This window comes from Suricata suricatta, chromosome 13, assembly GCF_006229205.1.
Source record: "Suricata suricatta isolate VVHF042 chromosome 13, meerkat_22Aug2017_6uvM2_HiC, whole genome shotgun sequence".
In the NCBI taxonomy this organism is placed as follows: Eukaryota; Metazoa; Chordata; class Mammalia; order Carnivora; family Herpestidae; genus Suricata; species Suricata suricatta.
Genome location: NC_043712.1, coordinates 36,188,417 through 36,206,195, shown reverse-complemented (window position 1 = coordinate 36,206,195; position 17,779 = coordinate 36,188,417). Strand labels below are relative to the sequence as shown.

General features: G+C 41.1%; 1 protein-coding gene across 1 annotated transcript in view; it reads left to right on the top strand.

The window, feature by feature from the left end:
- The first annotated feature begins 10,450 nt into the window (after nucleotides 1-10,450).
- UNC13B (unc-13 homolog B) overlaps nucleotides 10,451-17,779 on the top strand; it is a 226,456-nt gene continuing 219,127 nt past the window's right edge. Inside the window, exon 1 of the mRNA XM_029920814.1 lies at nucleotides 10,451-10,798. Coding sequence (XP_029776674.1) covers nucleotides 10,777-10,798 — 22 coding nt within the window. The 5' untranslated portion in view covers nucleotides 10,451-10,776. The remainder of the gene's footprint in view (nucleotides 10,799-17,779) is intronic.

Sequence of the window (17,779 nt, the reverse complement as noted above, 5' to 3'; positions counted from 1 at the left end):
AAGAACCCCTTTAGGGGCGCCGGTTAAGCGGCTGGCTTTAGCTCAGGTCATGGTCTCATGGTTCATGGGTTTGAGCCCTGCGCTGGGCTCTGTGCTGACAGCTAGCTCAGAGCCTGGAGCTTGCTTTGGATTCTGTATCTCCCTCTCTCTCTGACCCTTCCCTGCTCACGCTGTCTCTCTCTGTCTCTCAAAAATAAATTTTAAAAAATAATAACTTTTGAAAAAAAAAAAAAAAGCCCTACCCCACCTTTGTTCGGGGCTCTCAGCATGGATCCACCACACCGGTAAAGTCTGTGAGCCCGAGTTTAGGCCCCGGCGAGCCTAAACCCGTAATAAAGCCCTTTGCTTTTGCAAAAAAAGTAAGAAAATAAAATAATAAAAGAAAAGCTAGCTAGCTGTGAAGAAATATTTGTAACAGCTGAAGAAATATGTTCAAAGAAAATGAATTCGGGGCACTTGGGTGGCTCAGTTGTTTGAGTTCCTGACTCTTGATTTCAGCTCAGGTGCAGGGTCTGAAACGGAGCCCTGACTTGGAGCCTGTTTAGGATTCTCTCTCTCTTTCTCTCTCTCTCTCTCTCTCTCTCTCTCTCTCTCTCTCTCTTTCCTTCCTCCTCTCCCCCTCCTACCCTTTCTCCAGCTTGTATTCTGTCTCTCTAAGAAATAATAAATTAATAAAAATTTTAAAAAGAAGTTAGCATAGGACTGCCTTTTGGTGAGACACTTGCTTGAATTAAGGACATTGGAAGTTTAAGGGTAAATTAAAATGATTTTCTTCATTTTTAAAGGGCAAAGAGATCATTTATTCTCTCCTGTGGGAGTGATTTCTTGGAGATGTAGTAAATCTAAGTTATTATTCTAAACTTTAAAAAATTATTTTAGGGGTGCCTGGGTGGCTCAGTCGGTTGACCGTCTGGCCTCAGCTCAGGTCATGATCTCATGGTTGTGGGTTCAGCCCCACGTCGGGCTCTGTGCTGATGGCTGGCTCGGAGCCTGGAGCCTGTCTTCGGATGCTGTGTCTCTGTCTCTCTCTGACCCTCCCCTGCTCACACTGTCTCTGTCTCTGTCTCTCTCAAAAAAAAAAAATTATTTTATTTTTTATAATGTCTTTATTTTATTTTTGAGAGAGAGAGAGACAGAGTGTGAGAGAGGGAGGGGTGGAGGGAGAGGAAGACACAGAGTCCGAAGCAGGCTGACAGCTCAGAGCCTGATGCAGGGCTCCAACCTATGGACTATAAGATCATGACCTGAGCCGGAGTCAGACACCTTAACTGACTGAGTCACCCAGGCGCCCCTCAAAACTTTAACATAAAGATAAATCTCTCTAGGGCTTAAACCTAGTCACCAGTTTTTACAAAGTAGAGTTTTCTCCAAGGTTGTGGACAAAGAGACCTCTAAATACGCAAACAAGGATCTCTTTGGAGAGGTACAGGAGACTACTAAGAGGAGTAGCCCTTTGTCTCTTTAGGGCTTTCTTTTTTTTTTAATGTTTTATTTATTTTTGATAGAGACAGAGCATGAGAGGGGGAGGCGCAGAGAGAGAAGGAGACACAGAACCGGAAACAGGCTCCAGGTTCTGAGCTAGCCGTCAGCACAGAGCCCGATGCAGGGCTCAAACCCACGAGCGTGAGATCTGACCTGAGCCGAAGTCGGAGGCTTAACCTACTGAGCCACCCAGGCGCCCCAGGGCTTTCTTGTACTTTGTTCTTTCTTGTGTTTTCCTATATACATTATGTGAGATTTTGTCCTAATATTTGCAGTTATTTTCAGGCTACATCATATGTATGTAATCTGTTAATTCTTATTCAGTAATAAAGTATGTTCTCTTACTCCTCTATATTGGCAAGGAGGGTTTTTTTGTTTTTGTTTTTGTTTTTGTTTTTTTGCCAGCAGGTTTGTTTTATTTCCCCCGACAGGAACAACACAATAGCCGATTTAAAAACAAAGCAAATGAGGGGTGCCTAGCTGGCTCAGTTGGTGGAGCAGGTGACCCTTGGTCTTGGGGTTGTGGGTTCAAGCTCCATGCTGCATGTAGAGAATACTTAAAAAATAAAAAAACAAAAAGCAAAGCAAATGATTTTAAGTACTTTTCCTTGGCTCTTGATGAGCCCACAGTTACCAATACCATTCAGTTGTTGTTTATTTGACAAGTCAATGCTGAATTTGAAGTGATTGAAGAATTAGCCTCTATGAATAGTCTGCATGAAACAATTATAGGTAAAAATGTTTTCAAGGAAGTTGAGAAAACACTAATTCAGCACAACCTGAAAGGGAATCTGCTAAACAGTGTTACAACTGATGGTCGCAAAAGTATATGTGGAGCAGAGAAAAGGCTTCGTTCAACAAATTTACAAGACTCGTAAAAATGTAATGTGTTTAAAGTGTATGGTTATTCATTGAAGAAAGTACTTTGTGGAAAATATGTAAATTTATCATGTGTTATAAAACTAGTAGTTCAATAGTTGACTTCATTCACTCTCATAAAATTAATCATATCATTTCTTTGTTTTTTTGTTTTGTCAGAAATAGAGGCTGAATATCTTGATTTACCCAACTACAGAAGAATTTGGTGGCTTAGCATTGATGCAGTTTTATTATGATTTTTTGAGCAAAAACTGAACAGGGGTGCCTGGCTGGCTCAGTCAGTAGAACATGTGACTCTTGATCTCAGGTTGTGAGTTTGAGCCCCACGCTGGGCATACAAATTACTTTAAAAAATTTTCATTAGGGTGCCTGGGTTGCACAGTTAAGCATCTGTCTGACTCTCAATCTTGGCTCAGGTTATGATCTCACAGTTCGTGAGTCTGAGCCCCACATCCGGCTCTGCACTGAGGGCATGGAACTGCTTGGGATTCTGTCTCTCCTCTCTGCCCCTCCCCTGCTTGTGCTTGCTATCTCTCTGTCTCTCAAAATAAATAAATAAACTTAAAAAAAGGTTTTTTAAAACCTCATTAAAAAATTGAGCAAATATCAAGAGGAGAATTTAATGGAACTTAAAAATGCTTTCCAAGCACTGAATATGCTCAACTGAATCACATGTTCTTGGACTGATATCAGTATTTGATAGTAGTTATTGTAAGAGTTGCCATGGGAGGGCGACTGAGCGGCCACTTTGCTGTGGAGAGCTGCATGCACTGACAACCCCCACCTGCAAACCTGGAATGACCCGCGCCATTTGAAAAGCACCAGCGGCCATTGTATTGCGGGTCAGAGAATAGTTCCAGGCACCGCCAGGGACCAACGACCCCCCACTCTCAGAGCTGGAATGTCTCACCGTGGAATTCCAGCATCCCCCACCGAACTAAACAGCCAATCCTATCCTGCCACAGGCCAAAGATGCCCTTACTTAGCTATCTGCCCACCTGAGGTCAAACCCGGAACCCTTACACCCATAAAAACACCTTGCTCTCCCACACCAGGCATGACTTCCCTGACTCCCCACTCCTGGAGTCACGGAATCTCACCCAGGAATTGCAGACTCCAAAAAGGCTTTCTTGGCTCCATTGCTTGGTCTCTCTCTTTCCTCTCGCCTCTGCCTCCACCTATTAAACCTTACAGTTATCTGTGTGAAAAAACAGATGAGATACATAAAATCTCATTACAGATCGCCATTAACAGTTGAACTTTTGCACTTGATTCTGATAGTACTTTGAACCCCAACTAAGCAAAATGTATACTCCCCAAAATAATTTTATCATTCTCATTAGTAGACCTATAGTACTAAGAACTTGTGTTCAATTATTGTAGTCTATTTTGAATGTTACAAATTAAAAACTTGTGGAAATTTATTTTCTCTCTTGTTATACAAGTACCTATACAATAGCTTCAATTTTGCCTTTTCAAAAAAATTTTTGGTAAAACCTAAATATTTACTGTACGGTCCTTTATAAAGGAAGTTTGCTGGTGTCTGCTCTAGATCGTGGGCAGTACTAAAACTGTAAGTACACCCAATAATTTCTTTTTCTTATTTGCAAATCTTGGATAATTTTTTCCAATAGAGAGAAATATACATCCCTTCCTTCATGAAAGTTATATGTTTTCTAAGTTCCCCACCACCCAACTTATTATTTAAACAATTCTAAAACCTCCAGGTTACATGTACAAACAAGGCACTTCTTCCTCTTAACTATGATGCTAGTACTTTTCACAGTCTGTTTATCCCTGGACTGCATTCTTTGAAGGAATGTCTTGTTCCTCTTTGTACCTGTAGCACTATGTGTAGTACTTGGTAGATGCTCAATAAACTTTTCTTGAATGCACTAACACCTATATCTCTTGTATGGTCGCCTCTTCTGATATTTATCCATTTGTATAAGATTGCAGTGTTATTCATAAATATTAAGTAATTACTTGATAGTGATGAATAAACTGACTTATTGGAGATCATTGAATTGTTTGGTATTCTGATTTTCAGATTTCACTACCTAGATAATCCTGTTCAAATATCCTTTTGCACAGATTTCCCCCTATTCATTTGAATTATTTTCATGGAATATATTCCCACAGTGGAATTTTATTCATTTGACAGTTTGAATATGCCAGGCTAGGGGTGGCTGGCTGACTCAGTCAGAAAAGCATGTGACTCTTGATCTCAGTGTTGTGTTTGAGCCCCATGTTGGGTGTAGAGATTACTTAAAAATGAAATCCTAAAAACAAAAACAAAAAACATGAAACAACCCTCCCCCCCAAATATGCCAGGCTAAACGATGGCTTTTAAGCATGGGAATAACATTTCTACTCTACATTTGCTGCTTTGAAATTTATAACTTCTCTGGCTCTTCTGAGCTCCCTCTCATGAACTTCCACCCTATTCCTTCATTCTCCTTTTATTTTTTTAATTTACTTTTTAAATGTTTTATTTATTTTTGAGAGAGAGAGCTCAAGCAGGGGAGGACCAGAGAAAGAAGGAGACAGAGGATCCAAATCAGGCTCTGTGCTGACAGCAATGAGTCCGATGTGGGTCTAGAATTCATGAACTGTGAGATAACAACCTGAGCTGAAGCCAGATGCTCAACCAAGCTACCCAGGTGCCCCTCCACTCTCCCTTTAAAATGTCTAATTACGGGGTGCCTAGGTGGCTCAGTCGGTCAAGCCTCGGACTTCGGCTCAGGTCATATCTCACATTCGTGGTTTCGAGCCCCCGTGTTGGGCTCTGTGCTGACAGCTAGCTCAGAGCTGAAGCCTGCTTCCCATCTGTGTCTCTTTCTCTCTCTGACCCTCTCCCTTTCATGCTCTGTCTCCCTCTGTATCAAAAATAAATGAAACATTTAAAAAAATTTAAAAAAATAAAATGTCTAGTTACTGCTGTACAGATTGAAGATGAATTCAGTTTGTGTTAAACTATTTTCCCTATTGCAATAGTATATTGCTGGTTGAAATCTGTCCTAATACTTTGACTAATGTCCAGGTTATTAAAAAAAATTTTTTTAATGTCTTTATTTTGAGAGGGAGAGGCAGAAAGCGAGCAAGTGAGGGGCAGAAAGAGAGGGAGACACAGAATCCAAAGCAGGCTCCAGGCTCTGAGCTGTTAGCACAGGCCTGATGTGGGGCTTGAACCCACGGACTGGGAGATCATGACCTGAGCTGAAGTCGGATGCTTAACCGACTGAGCCATCCAGGCACCCCAAGGTTATTTTTAATCTTTGACAATTACCAAGACTTAAAACATTCTCATTCAATGATTTGTTTATGTATTCAATTAGTCAAGGAATCTTTTTTGGGTACTTTTACCAGGTGTGCTGTGTGTTATGTGTAAGGGATAAAGATATAGAAAACACATCCTTTGCTGTTGGGGAGCTCCGTGTCTAAAGAAAGGATAGGTGTGCAATTACTCTTCAATGAAATAAGATCTATATTATAACAATATATAGGTGATTTGTTTATTTTCCTGTTTTCCCTCTCTGACCAGTCCTTTTCTGTCTCTTTTCCTACTACCATTCCTTTGTTCCTTTCTATATAGTCTCCTGACAACCATATGGCTCTGACTCTCAGACTCTTTGCAGCTTACTCCGAACTGCCTGTGCAGGTCAATGTTTCCATTTCCCAATTTGTTCATGCAACTTACTCTCTGTATATGAAATACACTTTCTTCCATATTTGCATGTTCAGTTTTATCCATGCTTTGAGATCCATCTCCTCCACATGGTACTTCTCTTATGAAGCCTATCTTGATTCCTTCTACAGCTTCTGCTGAATTCCTCTATTCCTCTATATTGAGGACCTATAGAGCATTATGGCTAACTGCTTGAGCTCTGGGGAAAGATACAGCTGGGTTGCATTCCAGTTTTGCTTCATTTTCTTTTTAAAAAATGGAGATTAAAGTAGTTACTTTTTTTATTGATTGAAATCTCTCTAGCTTGGACTGCTTGTTTAGGGTTCAATTCCATGTCATCTGTCTAGTGCATATATTTGCAAGAATATACCATACAATCTCAAACTTAATGTACGTGTTCAAAAGGAAATATCTTTTCCCAGATATCCTTGATTTCCTATCAGTAAACTGTAGCATCATCCTTCCAGTCAACCTGACTTTAAAACTGTCTCCCTTTCTCCTTTCTGTCTTCTCATCCAATGATTTGCTATGAAAGAAGGATATTCTCTACTGTATTCATAGTCATTATGTGCCAAATTCTATCACATTAGTTCCTTAACACTGAGAAATGTTAAGGGGACTGTCCCTTTTCTTTCCCCTCAGTTCCATATTTACTACTCTAGTTTAGTTCCTTATTCTTTCACAAACTTTTCCTATCACCTTATCAACTATTTAAGGATAGTAACTGTTCTTTGTTTACTTTTTCCTTTCATTAAGACTGACCTAAAAGATACTTAACAAATATTTGTTAATTCAGTTATTTATATTAAATTTTTCTATGGAGGCATTGGGAGACATTTCCCAAGGGATAAGGAACTTGCAGAAAGAATAAACTTTTTTTTTAAGAAAGAATAAACTTTTAATGGCCTTGGAAATAGCTTGAAGATAGTCATAAAGTTGGTAGAGGGTTCCCCTGCATGTGAGTTCTCACCCAGGCCCCTTCTCTCCAGCCTGAGGGCTTCAAAAAAGGCAGCAACCATACCAAACCTAGGTGTTTTGATCTAACCCTCTTGAGATCCTTAGGTTCTCTTCATTACCTATTTTCCTTGATCCTTCTCACCTTCCTTCTCATTTACTGGATTTCAGAGTACTAGCTCTCAGTTACCTGCCAGCTAAACACAGGTGTGAATTCCAAATGCTGAAGAACTTTCAAGTACCGTACTTGGGAACACTAATGAAGCCTGCAGGGCCTGGAGGATTGGCTTTCTATCCCTGTTTGAGTTGCATCTGAAGATACATTTACCTTGCTTATGAGTATAAATGGTCCTAGTCAAGTGCCTAAGAGGACAAGAAGACCTCATTGCCTTTTTCCTCTGAACTTTAAACTGGGAAACTGGGATGCTTCCGAGGTTACTTCACAACCTTTAGACAGTGACTCTTGTTCTGCTTACATTCTCTTTTACTGCCCACCCATATTCCTCCTTTTGTGTCCACAGCCTAAGTAATAAGAAATATGTATTGGACATGCATCGGGTAATTTAAATGCAGTTCCTCATTTAAATCTCAACATCATACCGGGGCACCTGGATGGCTCAGTTGGTTAAGTGTCTGACTTCAGCTCAGGTCATGATCTTGTGGTTCGTGAGTTTGAGCCCCATGGTTCAGAGCCTGGAGTCTGCTTCAGAATCTGTGACTCCCTCTCTCTGCCCCTCCCCTGCTTGCATTCAGTTTCTCTCTCTCAAAAAACAAACAAACAAACAAACAAACAAAAAAAACATCCCAGGCGCCTGGGTGGCTCAGTTGGTTGACTTCGGCTCAGGTCATGATCTCGCGGTTTGTGGGTTGGAGCCCCGTGTCAGGCTCTGTGCTGACAGCTCAGAGCCTGGAGCCTGTCTTTGAATTCTGTATCTCCCTCTCTCTCTGACCCTCCCCTGCTCATGCTGTCTCTCTCTCTCTCAAAAAAAAAAATTAAAAAAATTAAAAGAAATCTCAACATCATATAGTTACTTTCATTAATTTTTTGGGAAATTGAGGCCATGTAGCTTGCCTGAGGTCACAAGTATCCGAGCTAGGACTCAAATCCAGGTATGGTATGCAGATTCCAAAGATGGTCCCCCAAAGATGGCTGCTCCAATAAGGCAGCTCCTGGTGATACTCATTTCCTTGTGTAATCCTCTTCCCTCAACTGTGACTTGTTTCTGATGAATAGAATACAGCAAAAATTAGGGGAAGTCACGTCTGTGATTATGTTAAAAAGACTGTGACTTCTGGGGCAACTGGGTGGGTCAGTTGGTTAAGTGTCTGATTTCAGCTCAGGTCATGATCTCATGGTTTGTGAGTTCAAGCCCCACATCTGGCACTGTGCTGACAGCTCAGAGACTGGAGACTGCTTTGCAGTCTGTGTCTCCCTCTCTCTCTGACCCTCCCCTGCTCACACTCTCTTTCTCAAAAATAAATAAACATTAAAAATTTTTTTAAAATGACTGTGACTTCCATCTTGCTAGCAGACTCTATTGCCTTCTCAGTTTGAATGCTTTGATAAATCAAACAGCCATGTTGAAGAGGCCAAATGACCAGGAACTGAGACCAGCTAATAGCCAATAAGGAACTGAGGCTTTTAGTCCAATAGCCGAGGAGAAACTGAGTCCTGCTAACACTCAAGAGTGAACTTGATAATGGACCTTATTGCAATTAAGCTGACCTTTGATAGCAGTCTGTAAACAAACCTGAACCAGAGGGTCCAAATGAACCCTACTCAGATTCTTGACCCACAGAAACTGTAAGATAATACATGTTGTTTAAGCCATTGTAGTTTGGAGTAGTTTATTACATGACAATAGATAATACACCAGGTAGATCTGACTGGTTTCAAAGCTCATGCTCGCCACAATTTTATAAAGGGCAGCTGGGCTAAATAGCTAGGGAGTTCAACCTCCAGCAGCCCAGAGAATGCCCATTATTTTTAGCGTCAGCATCTCTGTTGACTGGGCTGGCGGAGTTGCCCTGGTCAAAATCTTTTTCAGGATTATTGCTCTAAATTTGGATGAGCACTGGAAAATCAAGTCTTCTTCTTTAGGCTCTTACTATAGCATTTGGAGTGTCACTTTCTCATGGCAACTATTCCAGTGAGAAAAATCATCTGATAGTTTTGTTTTTGGAGGGCAAAGATCCTGTTAGATTGACAGATCCTCCCTGGGTCTAGCAGGCAGAGTTCTAAGGGGCCAAGAGCTTGCAAATACTGAAACCTGAGCTGGGCTAATGAGACCTTGAAAAGCATGTCCTCTAATGGCGGTCAGCCTAGGCATCACATTAGAATCACCGGGGAGCTTTAAAAAGCTAGTTTGTCTGAGCTTTACTCCAAACCAATTGAATCAGAATTGTGGCAAGGAAGGGATCTTACTACCTGTCTTTGTGTTTTCTGGTCTGGTCTTTTTCACTTCCTCACATGTGCATATGTCATCTTACTGGAAGTTGTAGCTTAAAATGCCCATCTTCCCTCTATCCTTCATTAAATATTATGGACTGATTTTTACAAACCAAGAACTATTACAGGCATTGGAGATACAATGGTATGGGGAAAAAAAGGTCTAGGATCACCTGGGTGCCTCAGTTGGTTAAATGCCCAACTCTTGATTTTGACTCAGGTCACAATCTCAAGGTTCGTGGGTTCAAGCCCTGTGTGGGGCTCTGTGCTGATGGTGAGTAGCCTGCTTGGGATTCTCTTTCTCCCTCTCTCTCTCTCTCTCTCTCTCTCTCTCTCTCTCTCCTTCACTCTCTGTCCCACCCCTGTTTGTGCGTTCTCTCTCAAAATAAATAAACCTAAAATAAATAAAAGATCTAAATAAGAACTGAAGTCTACAAGGGGTGCCTGGGTGGCTTGGTTAAGCTTCCCACTCTTGGTTTCAGCTCAGGTCATGATCTTGTGGTTGGTGAGTTGGAGCCCCAAATCGGCTTGCTGCTGTCAGCGCAGAGCCCATTTTGGATCCCACTTTGCCCCTCCTCCACTTGTTCTCTCTTTCAAAAATAAATAAAACAAACAGAACTGAAGTCTCCAAACATTTTAGTTTATGCTCAGTCAGTCTTTCTTTCTTTCTTTCTCTGTAGTTGGTAATTAAAACTTGCCTGCCCTCTGGTACGATCTTGTAAAATTACCACAGGTAGGTGCTCGAGGGTATAAGAATCTTGGGTGGGAGCTCGGTCGGTGTGGGAGGAGCAGAGAGCTTCAGTTAACTTCCTCACACAGGTGAGGAGAAGCCCTGCCCTCTCAGCTCCAATCCGTATTAGAGGGCGGAGCTGCCTTCTAGCACGAAAGGAAAGCGGAAGGAAACCCCACCTCTTACGAGCTTATAGGAGGAGGGGTCGGCGGACTAGGCGTGAGTTGATTGGCTGGGAGGCGGAGCGCCACGGGTTGGCTCCTTCTAGGCGATCGCCGGGACCCCGGTGGGGCGAAGGCGGGGTGGGAGAGAGTCCCGGTAGCTCCTGCCTCCTAGCGATGGCGCCGTGGTGCCGCGCCCAGTCTCCTGCCTGCTCGCGGTGCTCACAGCTATCGGGAGCCCGGTCAGACGTTGAAAATTGAAGCGGGTCCAAGGGAGCGGCGGGACGGTGCCGGCCACGGGGACCATGAGGAGAGGTCAGACCTGTGGGGCCGATAGCGGGAGCAGCCGCGGCACCTGCTGAGAGGAAAAGAGGGAGCTGCCGGGTGCGGCGGCGCGGCTGGGGTGCGGCGGCGGCTCGCCAGCGCCTCGGCCATGTCGCTGCTCTGTGTGCGCGGTGAGTGTGTGGACTCTGGCGGGGCGGGGGGTGAAACGGGGGTCGCCGAGGGGGCCCTGCAAGCTTCCAGTGAGCATTGGGGTACCACCTTTTCCAAACTTCACTTCTCGTCCGTGCCTCGGGGGTCGATTATATGAACTCATTTGTAAACATTTAAAGAGTTCCACTTTCTTGCTTTTCCTTACTCTCCTCTGAGGGACTGTTAACCTCTCCATTCCAGTGGCCATGTGAGTTGTTGGCTGGCAGGCCCAGATCCTATTAAACAGTGACTGGCGCTCTTGTCTAGTGAGAGTGGACTAGCTAGGAGACGGCGAATAGTTGGTTCAAGAGTGGGCAGTCTCTCATTCTTTCTTCCTTTCCCCTGCGCCGTGGAACTGAAGGCGGCTTAGTAGTAGGCTCTCCTATCGTTTGAACGCGACGTGGTACAGCTGTCACATTCCTTCTTCTAGTGTATTTCTTCGCTTGGACCCCTCTATTGCTTGTCTCGTTCCCTGCTTCTTTGTAGTCTAGGCTAAGTTTATTGTCATATTCGACTTGGGAAGGTGTGTTGTCTTCTCTCCTCGTGGAGAGATCATAACACGTTTGTGTGTGTATTCATTAGCTTCTATTACAGTAACTGAAGGACCTTTATTGCTATTTCACTGAGAACCGTTGACCCATCTAAGAAGGTATTTTAAGGCAAGAGCTTTGGGGTTTAAGATGAGGCAAGGTGCATGGATTAAGCTCTGTGAGGGTAAAGACGGTTTCGTAGTGGTTTTTGTATTCCTGGTGCCTGATACAGAAGCCCAATGCCGGCTTTGAATAAATGCATGTGAGGACTGTGATTTTAGAGATTATCTCATCAGAAAAAAACAGGGTTTGATTTACCCATTGAATTTGATCTTGGGAAATTCAAGTTACGGCCTATCATATCAGTGTTGAACAAGATAGGATACGGTGGCTTGATGGTGAGAGGGAGAATTTATCTACAAGAATGTTTTCCTGGTACTGTTCACTGGATAGAGTTCATATTTCTTTTGGCTCTGTTGATTAGAAGCATTGTTATTTGTGATCTCCCTGATAGGTGTTTTCCCCAGCCCCTGGCCAAAGGAACTGTTTTGCTCTGTTCCCTTCCTCTGTTTTTGTTAAATCTGCATTAACCCAAAAAGGATTTGGCCATTTCCAGGGATTATGAGACAATTTTTTTCCCTTCATGGTTGATTTTTCATTAATGAGAATTTTGCTTTGCTTTTAGTAAGATGTTTTCTCTCAGCAGCTGGGAATCTATTTATTCCTTTAGATCCCTGCTGTTGAGTAGCAGGATTTGGGAGAGGTTGGGTTTTGCAATGTTTGTTGGACAGTTTAAATCCCTACTGCCATACCCTATTACAGTGCTAGTCTTTATAAAAGACTCTTTAGGCAGGAAAACTATTAAACCAGAAATTCCTATTTAATTGAATTTAAATAACTTCAGAGAAGGAGCTGCTGCTGTTTTCATTAGTTCTAATATGGGACAACTTTCATTGTCTAGAAACCCTGCTATTTAGCTAACCTCTTCTTTCCCTTTTCATGTTGTATTTGTCGAATCTCTCTTCGTTTGAACCTGAGGGATTGGTGACCAGCAGGTCATTGTTTTTTGAACAAAGATCCTGAAGATTATTAATTACTGAAATAAGTAACTGTTGTAGAGTAGTATTCAGATTAAATGGTTAAATATTTTGGGGAAATTTACAGAATGGATCAAAGTAAATCTTTCTAAAATCACATTATATTTTGGCAGATAGGAATGTTGCTCATATTATGAACTAAGCCTGTGTAATGATACTGTATAACTCAATTTCATTTCATCTTGGAGTAGAATTGAATTAGAGACTTTTCCCCTGTAGTCAAAGTTGTAAAAACTGTAGAAATTGGCAAACTGGTATTTAATTATTCCCCAGACACCTGAAGTCAGTTTCTTGATCTAACTCTTAATCATTCCTTATTGCCCTCAGGTTAAGGGCTTTCCTTTTTGGCCCTATATTCTTGCCTATCCTTATACAGACACTTCTAGCACTAACTTTACTCATTCCTGTTCTGTGTTTGTACCCCCTAAAATATTCTTTTTGAATTTTCTGCTTATCTAAAATGTATTTCTTTCTTGGCTTAGAGTCTACCTTTTTGTTGTTGTTATTGAAAAGTTCTACGTTCCTGTCCACAGTGATCTTTTTCGCCTTTACACTCCTTAATCTCTGAACTCCTTTAAACATCATTCATGGTATGAACAGTACCACTATTTGGCAATGAATTGTATATTGCCTGGCAACTAGTCTTATACCGTTTATGGTGACCCAGACAAAGAAGGTAATGAGAGTGGTCAGATCAGATCTGGAATTTTGTGTTTATTTGGGGTATTTGATTCTAAGAGGCACATTGAGAAACTAGGATTTCTTTAGGAGAATGATCAGAATAATTTAGGGTGTAGAAACCATTTGAGGAAATGAGAGATTTAGTTTTGAGATGATTAAAGAGGGAGAGGATCATAATAGATGAAAATTGTTTAAAAAACTTAATTTCAGAGGACAGAACTGGGGCAAGTCAGCTAGTGATTGAAAATTATAAGAAACTAGATTGGGGGCACCTGGGTGGCTCAGTCGGTTAAGTAGCCGACTTCAGCTCAGGTCATGATCCTACGGTTTGGTTCGTGGGTTCGAGCCCCATGTCGGGCTCTGTGCTGACAGCTCAGAGCCTGGAGCCTGTTTCTGATTCTGTGTTGGGTCTCCCTCTCTCACCCTCCCCTGCTTACACTCTGTCTCTGTCTGTCTGTCTCTCTCTCAAAAATGAAAATAAAATGTAAAAAAAAAAACAACTAGATTGTAGTGTAACATAAGGAAGAATGTTAACAATTAGAGTTGTTTTTGAAGGGAATGGACTACTTAGGACTTTTTTTTTTGACTTAGGACATTTTAAGCAGAAATTGAATGATGGTAAAGGTGTTCTAAAAGAGATGTCGACATTGAGTGCGAGGTTAGACACTAAATTTTAAGAAATCATTCTTTCATAAAATTGACTTAGTTCTTTTTAAAAAATTTGACACAACTTTCCTCATAATACTGATATATTATTGCTTCCTTAGGGGTTAATACCACCTGAGCAGCTCTAGTAAACTAAATCAAGGATTTTCTTTAACTTTGGGAATCTTGGTCTTCTTGATAGTTTTTCCAAACAAATTATAAGCATTTTGAGAATGGAGTCTTTCCATATTTCTTTGACATTGCCACAGTATTTAATAATTGAGCTATGGATTCCCCTCCCCCATTTGAGCCACTTGTTAAATCAGAAACAAAAATTAGTTTTGGGGATATAAAAAGCAATATGTGCTAATTTTTTTATAACTTAATTTTAAGTAATCTATATGCCCAATATGGGGCTTGAACTCAGTACCCGTGCATCAGGAGTCACATGTTCTTCTGACTGAATCAGCCAGGTGCTAAATACATTGTTAATTAATAGGAAATTGGGAGGGGTGCATGGGTGGCTCAGTCAATTGAGTGTCAGAGTTTGGCTCGGGTCATAGATCTCACAGTTTGTGGGTTTGAGCCCTGCCTTGGGCTTTGCCATGACAGCATGGAGTCTGCTTCAGATTCTGTCTTTCTCTGTGCCCCTCTCCTGCTTGTGCTCTCTCTCAAAAATAAACATTAAAGGAAAACCCAATAAAACATAAAGGAAATTGGGAAAATGCAAGAGAGTATAAAAAGAGAAATAAAAATCATATTCCTACCATTACCATTGTTCCATTGTTAACTTTTTCCTTCATTGTTTTTTTTAAATTGTAATGATGGTATATGTGCTTGATAAATTGAAATTGTTTAGGATGTACAGTGAAAGTAAAATGTTGTCCAATCAGCTAGTCCTTATTCTCATTCTTCTAGGTAACTACTCTTTACTGTTTCTTGAATATCCTAGAAATTTTCATTACATATGAATACATACAGCCTACAACTGAATGCATACAATATTCATCTCTTTAAAAAACTTAATTTTTCTATCACCTTCTATGAATTTAAATCATTCTTTTTAATAGCTACAAAGCATTTTTTTCAAGTTTAATTATTTTAGAAGAGAGCACTTGGCAGGGATGCTCATGACCTGAGGCCAAATCAAGAGTTGGACTCTTAACTGAGTCACCCAGGAGCCCCAAGTATTCCATTTTACAAGATTATATAATTTAACCAATTTTATACTGATAGATGTAATTTTTTTCATTTTGTTATTATAACAATGCTACCATGAACATCCTTGCATGTGGTTTTGTTGTGTTTGGAGATCTCCCATCAAGTTTCCTCCTGGACTTTGTGTGTGATTTGCTCGTTGCTAATTTCTTGGTATAATTACACTCAGCTGGACCATTAGCAAACCAGATGCCTCAGCATCTCTCAGATCAGCATCTTCTATGAGTGGCAGGTCTTTACCAATAGGTAATATTTTATGCCTACCAATAAGACCAAAGACCTCAGCTTTTTTAAGTTTGACCTGTGATTTCATGTACTTGTCTTTTTTGTTTTTTCACTTAAATCTTTTTTGTATCATTTATTTTTTGAGAGATGGCACGAATCAGGGGCAGTGGGGGAGAGAGAATCCCAGTAGGGGCAAAGGGAGGGAGAGGGAGGGGGAGAATATCCCAGGAGGGGCAGGGCAGGGTGGGAAGGTAGGAGGAGGGGCAGGGCTTGGGTTTTATGACTGACCCAGCCAGGTGTCCTTCTTTGTATTATTTAAAAAATATTTTACATATTGATACAGGCACCCAATGTTTATATCAGTGCTATCTACAATAGATAAATTATGGAAACATCCCAAGTGTCCACGAATCAATGAATGGATAAAGAGATGTGGATGTGTGTGTGTGTGTATAAAACAGTGGAATATTAGCCACAAAAATGAAATCCTGCTATTTGCAATGATGTGAATGGAGCTAGAGAGTATTAGCATATGATTTCACGCAAGTGGAGTTTAAGAAACAAATGAACAAAGTGGCGGTGTGGGGAAGGGAGGCAAACCAAGAAACAGACTCTTAACTGTAGAGAACAAACTAATTACCAGAGAAGTAGGTTGAGGGGATGGGTTAATAAGTAGGTGATGAGGATTTAGGAGTACACTAGTTGTGATGAGCAGGGTGATGTATGGAAGTGTTGAATCACTATATTGTACAGCTGAAACTAATATTACACTGTAAATGAACTAGAATTTAAATAAAAACATAAAAAATATACTTCCAAAGTATTTTTGCAAGAAAATATTGTTTTCCATATTGAACATGAATTACTTGTGTTTTTAAAACAGAACAAGGGGCGCCTGGGTGGCTCAGTTAGTTGAGCGTCCTCAGGTCATGCATGATCCCAGGGTTGTGGGATCCAGCTCTGTGCTGAAAGTGGAGTCAGTTTAAGTTTCTCTCTGTCCCTATGTCCCTCTCCCCTGCTTACATGTATACTCTTTCTCAAATAATAAAAAGTCAATCAATCAGAACAAAATAATAGCACTAGTGATGAGAAGTATACTAAGTCTTTTACATTACTCACCTTAGAAAAGCTTATATTTATCATCACTTATTACCTAGTTGACTGAAAGAATAGTACTGGGAAACTCTTAGTGAATTCTGATGGACCTTCAGGACACATATTGATTGTAGGTCGATTCTAGACTGGAGGGACCTTAGATAATATCTTAAGTTTACTGCCACTGTGGAAAGTAGGACTAGTAATGATTTTAGAATTTTTAGGTATAAGAACAGATTGGTCAAGTATTTTCTTTATACCGTAGTTTTCCCCCTAACATTGTCATCTGCCTCAGTTAACTCCTTGGTGCTGGATTTCCATCACACCATGGTTTAAGTAGTCCCTGCCCTTAAAAGCAGAGGTGCTGCTGGGTTCCTTTCATTTAGCTATGGCATCAGGAAATTGATGGTACCTTGTCTGTGCTAGGCAGCACTGAAAGGGGAAAGGACCAATGTCCTTTGCCATGGATAGCTATTGTCATAATTGTTCACTTCCTTAAAAGCAGTACATTCTGTAATTTTTTGGTTTCTGAAAGTGGGATTTCTGGAAGTTGTACTTTTTTGGCCAGTGACCTGATTTTGCCTGTGCTATGTATTTCAGACTTTGCTATGTGAATTTGTTTAAAGTTTGGGCTGTGTGTCATTAGTAAACATTTGTTGAGTACCTTCTCTCTGACTGTTTATGATGCCTATCAACATAGTAGATAAGAGTCCAAGGAATCTAGATGGTTGTGGGTTTTTTTTTTTTTTTAAAGTTATTTAGAGAGAATGAGTGCAAGTGGGACAGGGGCAGAGAGGGAGAGAACCCCAAGCACTGACAGTGCAGAGTCTGATGTGGCGCCCAAACTCAGAAATATCAAGATCATGACCTGAGCCAAAGTTGGATGCTTAACCATCCAGGGGCCCCCGATTCTAGATAGGTTTTAAAACATCTCCTTTCTTCTTTCCTGTAAGCTGCCTGAGGTGATCTCTGAAAATGGTTTACTATTCCCTTGACCCCGAAAACCTTAAAACAAAATCATGCAAATCAGGAGGTTCAAATCTTCATGTTCACTTTAGGAACACAAATGAAACTGCCCAGGCCATCAGGGGTATGCATATCAGAAAAGCCACCAAATACCTGAAGGATACAACTTTACTGAAGCAACGTGTGCCATTCCATGGCTACAATGGTGGAATTGGTAGGTGTGCCCAGGTCATACAGTGGGGCTGGACACAGGGTTGGTGGCTCAAAAATAGTGCTGAAGCTTTATTGCACATGCTTAAAAATGCAGAGAGTAATGCTGAATTTAAAGGATTTAGGTGTAGATTCTCTGGTCATTGAGCACACCTAGCGAACAGAGACCTCAAAATGAGATTCAGAATTTTTATTTTTACTTAAAAATTTTTTTTTACATTTATTTAGTTTTGAGAGACAGGGCATGAACAGGGGAGGGGCAGAGAGAGAAAGAGACACAGAATCCAAAGCAGGC